The 6,000-nt window shown below is 56.7% G+C and overlaps 1 protein-coding gene across 1 annotated transcript in view; it reads right to left on the reverse strand.

Annotated features, from left to right (window-relative positions):
• Nucleotides 1-5,157, reverse strand: part of LOC139234777 (docking protein 2-like) — a 59,187-nt gene extending 54,030 nt beyond the window's left edge. The window contains exon 1 of the mRNA XM_070865468.1: nt 5,098-5,157. Within this exon, the coding sequence (XP_070721569.1) occupies nt 5,098-5,157 (60 nt within the window). The remainder of the gene's footprint in view (nt 1-5,097) is intronic.
• Between the last annotated feature and the right edge of the window lie 843 nt (nt 5,158-6,000).

The raw sequence follows: 6,000 nt of genomic DNA on the forward strand, positions 1-6,000 counted from the left end.
AGGGTCACACTTTGTTACAGATTCAAAGCAATTTGATAAAAAGGAAGGAAAGCCAGTCATTAACCCGGGACAGTCGCAATTTGCGCTGTGATTGACCTCATCAATTTGGACCCAGCAACAGTGAGCCGGGATTTACCCAGTCGGAGCTACAGAAAGGGCGTGAGTGTAACTTTGCTCCCGTGGTCCGGAACCCAGAGGATCAGGGAGCAATGCCAGGGGAGAACGGCTTGTTCCACCCAAATTAAATTCATCGTAATTTCAGTTTCAATCCTCCAAATAAAGGCGGCAACTAACGCAAGAGTGGAAAGATTGGTCAGTGAGTTACACCCCTGTCAATACACGCTGTAAAGGAACGGTTGGTGCTGATTCCTCAGCAACTTTCATTCAATTTGCACCAGCTGCCGGGAACGATGAAAACGACCAGCGATCTCGAGCTGGGGGGCAAGGGGGAGAGTGTGTATCACCATATCCGCAACACTCTGCTTCACACTCACTGAAAGACAGACTTGCATTTCTATAGCGCCTTTCAAGGCCATCGGATGTCCCAAAGCGCTTTACTGTAGCTGTTTGGAATGTAGTCACTGTTGTAATGGAGGAAACGCGGCAGCCAATTTGCGCACAGCAAGCTCCCACAAACAGCAATGTAATAATGACCGGATAATCTGTTTGAGTGATGTTTATTGAGGGGTAAATTTTGGCCAGGACCCCGGGGAGTGCTCCCCTGCTCTTCTTCCAATAGTGCAACAGGATCTTTTATATCTACCCTAGAGGGCAGACGGGGCCTCGGTTTAAAGTCTCATCCGAAAGATGTCACCTCCAACAGTGCAGCACTCTCTCAGTACTGCCCCTCCGACAGTGCGGCGCTCCCTCAGTACTGCCCCTCCGACAGTGTGGTGCTCCCTCAGTACTGCCCCTCCGACAGTGCAGCGCTCCCTCAGTACTGCCCCTCCGACAGTGCAGCACTCCCTCAGTACTGCCCCTCCGACATTGCAGCACTGCCTCAGTACTGCCTCTCTGACAGTGCAGCACTCCCTCAGTACTGCCCCTCCGACAGTGCAGCACTGCCTCAGTACTGCCCCTCCGACAGTGTGGTGCTCCCTCAGTACTGCCCCTCCGACAGTGCAGCACTCCCTCAGTACTGCCCCTCCGACAGTGCGGCACTCCCTCAGTACTGCCCCTCCGACAGTGCGGCACTCCCTCAGTACTGCCCCTCCAACAGTGCGGCACTCTCTCAGTGCTGCCCCTCCGACAGTGCAGCACTCCCTCAGTACTGCCCCTCCGACAGTGCAGCGCTCCCTCAGCACTGCCCCTCCGACAGTGCAGCACTGCCTCAGCACTGCACTGGAGTGTCAGCCTGGATCTTTGTGCTTTAGTCCCTGGAGTGGGACTTGAACCCACAACCGTCTGACTCAGAGGCGAGGGTGCTGCCCACTGAGCCACGGCTGACACTATTTAACGAGGGAGTTCCAGCTTGGGGGCCCAGGCTGCAGAAGGCATGGCCACCGATGGTGGGGCGATGAAAATCGGAGGATGCTCAAGCGGCCAGAATTAAAACAAGATGGTGGCCGCGGCAGTGCCCCCCCTCCCCCCACCCCTGCACTTTAAGGCCAGACGCCATCCAGCCACTGGCAGCTACCCGCCGGGGGTCGCTCCCGTGGGGGTGTTTTCTCTCGCAGGGCAGAAAGGAGTCGCCGCTGGGCAGTGACGGGGCGGCTCATGCCCGACGGAGAGGCAATACAGGTGGGACGGGAACCCATTTTCACCGCCCCCAACTCGGGGGCAATTTCTGATGTGTCGGCCCATCAGCCTGCGCCCGGTCGCAAAGGCCTCACCCTCCCCCCACCCCAGTAATGGACCTTAGGGAGGGGGGCAATTTTGGCTCCGTAGAATCAGAGAACGGTTCCAGCTCAGAAGGAGGCCATTCGGCCCGTCGAGCCCGTGCCGGCTCTCTGCAAGAGCCCCTCAGCCAGTCCCACTCCCCCCGCCCTTTCCCCGTAGCCCTGCACATACTTTTCCTTCTGGTACTTATCCAACTCCCTTTTGAAAGCCGCGATTGAGTCTGCCTCCACCACCCTCTCAGGCAGCGCATTCCAGATCCTAACCACTCGCTGGGTAAAAACGTTTTTCCTCATGTCGCCTTTGGTTCTTCTGCCAATCGCCTTAAATCTGTGTCCTCTGGTTCTCGACCCTTCCACCAATGGGAACAGTTTCTCTCTCTCTCTACTCTGTCCAGACCCCTCGTGATTGTGAACACCTCGATCAAATCTCCTCTCAACCTTCTCTGCTCCAAGGAGAACAACCCCAGCTTCTCCAGTCTTTCCCCGTCACTGAAGTCCCTCACCCCTGGAACCATTCTCGTAAATCTTTTCTGCGCCCTCTCTCAGGCCTTCACATCCTTCCTAAAGTGTGGTGCCCAGAATTAGACACAGTTGAAGCTGAACCAGTGTTTTATACAGGTTCATCATAACTACCTTGTTTTTGTACTCTATGCCTCTGTTTATGAAGCCCAGGATCCCGTAAGCATTATTAACCACTTTCTCAACCTGCCCTGCCACCTTCACCGATTTGTGCCCATATACCCCCGGGTCTCTGTGTTCATGCACCCACTTCAGGAATGTACCTTTTAGTTGTATAGCCTCTCCTCGTTCTTCCTACTAAAATGAATCACTTAAGGCAGACATTAAGAGTAGTCGCTGTGGTAAAACTCTCACACACAAACACACAGTGCTTTACACCGCCAAGCAGAGATATCTTCTCAAAACTAACTCCTCAGTCTCAGAGCGACCGATGGCATAAACAGCACATTTGTCGAACTGCTCCATTCGGGTCCCAGTCCCACTCCAGAGATTCGAGCCCACAATCCAGGCCCACCCTCCCAGCGCCGTGCTGTCGGAGCGCACACTGTCGGAAGGGCAGTGCTGAGGGAGTGCCGCACTGTCGGAGGGGCAGTGCTGAGGGAGTGCCGCACTGTCGGAGGGGCAGTGCTGAGGGAGTGCCGCACTGTCGGAGGGGCAGTACTGAGGGAGCGCCGCACTGTCGGAGGGGCAGTACTGAGGGAGTGCCGCACTGTCGGAGGGGCAGTGCTGAGGGAGTGCCGCACTGTCAGAGGGGCAGTACTGAGGGACTGCCGCACTGTCGGAAGGGCAGTGCTGAGGGAGTGCCGCACTGTCGGAGGGGCAGTACTGAGGGACTGCCGCACTGTCGGAAGGGCAGTGCTGAGGGAGTGCCGCACTGTCGGAGGGGCAGTGCTGAGGGAGTGCCGCACTGTCGGAGGGGCAGTACTGAGGGAGCGCCGCACTGTCGGAGGGGCAGTGCTGAGGGAATGCCGCACTGTCGGAGGGGCAGTGCTGAGGGAGTGCTGCACTGTCGGAGGAGCAGTGCTGAGGGAGCGCCGCACTGTCAGAGGGGCAGTGCTGAGGGAGTGCTGCACTGTCGGAGGGGCAGTGCTGAAGGAGCGCTGCACTGTCGGAGGGGCAGTACTGAGGGAGCGCCGCACTGTCGGAGGGTCAGTACTGAGGGAGCACAGCACTGTCGGAGGGGCAGTACGGAGGGAGCGCCGCACTGTCGGAGGGGCAGTACTGAGGGAGTGCCGCACTGTCGGGGGGCAATACTGAGGGAGAGCCGCACTGTCGGAGGGGCAGTACTGAGGGAGCACAGCACTGTCGGAGGGGCAGTACTGAGGGAGTGCCGCACTGTCGGAGGGGCAGTACTGAGGGAGTGCCGCACTGTCTGGGGGCAATACTGAGGGAGAGCCGCACTGTCGGAGGGGCAGTACTGAGGGAGAGCCGCACTGTCGGAGGGGCAGTACTGAGGGAGTGCCGCACTGTCGGAGGGGCAGTACTGAGGGAGTGCCGCACTGTCGGAGGGGCAGTACTGAGTGAGCGCCGCACTGTCGGAGAGGCAGTGCTGAGGGAGTGCTGCACTGTCGGAGGGGCAGTACTGAGGTAGCGCTGCACTGTGGGAGGGACAGTACTGAGGGAGCGCTGCACTGTCGGAGGGGCAGTACTGAGGGAGCGCTGCACTGTCGGAGGGGCAGTACTGAGGGAGCTCCGCACTGTCGGAGGGGCAGTACTGAGGGAGCTCCGCACTGTCGGAGGGGCAGTACTGAGGGAGCGCCGCACTGTCGGAGGGGCAGTACTGAGGGAGCGCCGCACTGTCGGAGGGCAGTACTGAGTGAGCGCCGCACTGTGGGAGGGACAGTACTGAGGGAGCACCGCACTGTCGGAGGGGCAGTACTGAGGGAGCGCCGCACTGTCGGAGGGGCAGTACTGAGGGAGCGCCGCACTGTCGGAGGGGCAGTACTGAGGGAGTTCTGCACTGTCGGAGGGCAGTACTGAGTGAGTGCCGCACTGTCGGAGGGGCAGTACTGAGGGAGTGCCGCACTGTCGGGTGGGCAGTACTGAGGCAGCTCTGCACTGTCGGAGGGCAGTACTGAGTGAGCGCCGCACTGTCGGAGGGGCAGTACTGAGGGAGTGCCGCACTGTCGGGTGGGCAGTACTGAGGCAGCTCTGCACTGTCGGAGGGCAGTACTGAGTGAGCGCCGCACTGTCGGAGGTGCCGTCTTTCGATGAGACAATAAGCCAAGGGCCCCGTCTGCCCTCTGAGATGGATGTAAAAGATCCCACGGAATTATTTTATCGATGAGCAGGGGAGCTCTCCCCGGTGTCGTGGGGCCAATACTTATCCCTCAATCAACATCACTAAAAACAGATTATCATTGCTGTTTGTGGAAGGCGCTGTGGGCAAACTGGCTGCTGTGTTTCTGTACAGTACAACCTCAAAAAACTACTGGAGTATCTGTGAAGCTTCGGGACATCCTGAGATGGTGTAAAGCATTGTAGAAATACAAGTTCTTTCTCTCTTCAACACAGAAGCTAAACTGTGCCGTTTATGTAAATGTGCCTAGTTTAGATTAAATGATCCCACAAGAATTTTATCGTGACGATTTGCAGTAAACTCCAGGTGAAAATGTTAAGAGGAAGCTTGAAACAGTAACTCACGGTTGCTGCTTCAAGCTGCCAAAAAACAACAACTCGAGCCTCCCCGCAATCACACCCCAGAAAATACAAGACATGTGTTTTAAAAAGCATCTTGTACCTTTCCAAATGTCTGCTGCAGCTGCACGTGAAGAGCTCCTTGCTTTAAGACCTCTTCCATTTTGTCAGGTTCATTCTCCTGTGCCAGATTGCGATCAGCTCTCGGGCGTGAGCTAGTCCCAGCTCAGGAACTGTGGTTTCAGATTGCTCGCGAGCGTATCTGCCAGTCTCGGGCTGGAGGCAGGCGTTACACAGCGAGCCTCCCCTCCCCTCACTCCCAGCTCACGCCCCTCCCGAACCGACAGTTTGTACACGGTGATACCCAGAGAGCAGTGAGAATGTGGAACTTGTCGCCGCAGGGAGAGGTCGAGGCGAATAGTATCGATGCAGTTAAGGGGAAAGTTGGATGGACACATAAGAGAGAAAGGAATAGAAGGAGAGTGTGATGGAGTGAGGATGGAGAGGGGTGGGAAGGGACTGGTGTGGAGCATAAACACCGGCACGGAGCTGATGGGCCGAATGGCCTGTGTCCGTGCCGTACATTCTGTGTCATTACTTTGTCTTCCTCTCGGTAACGTTCACTGGGCAAAATGTGTCCTTATGAGAGTCCTGAGTTTCAGTGGAGGTTAGAATAGAGCCATTTAAAATAAACTGCTTACTGCCTGACTCCACAACCAGAACGCAGAGGAACGTAAGCCTCAGGGTAGATGCAGGGAGGATGTTTCCCCCCGGGCTGGGGAGTCTAGAACCAGGGGTCACAGTCTCAGGATAAGGGGGTCGGCCATTTAGGACTGAGATGAGGAGAAACCTCTTCACTCAGAGGGTGGTGAATCTTTGGAATTCTCTGCCCCAGAGGGCTGTGGAGGCTCAGTCGTTGAGTATATTCAAGACATGGATCAATAGATTTTTGGATATTAAGGTAATCAAGGGATATGGGGATAGTGCAGGAAAGTGTTGAGGTCGA

The sequence above is a fragment of the Pristiophorus japonicus genome, chromosome 22, assembly GCF_044704955.1.
Source record: "Pristiophorus japonicus isolate sPriJap1 chromosome 22, sPriJap1.hap1, whole genome shotgun sequence".
NCBI classification, from domain to species: domain Eukaryota; kingdom Metazoa; phylum Chordata; class Chondrichthyes; family Pristiophoridae; genus Pristiophorus; species Pristiophorus japonicus.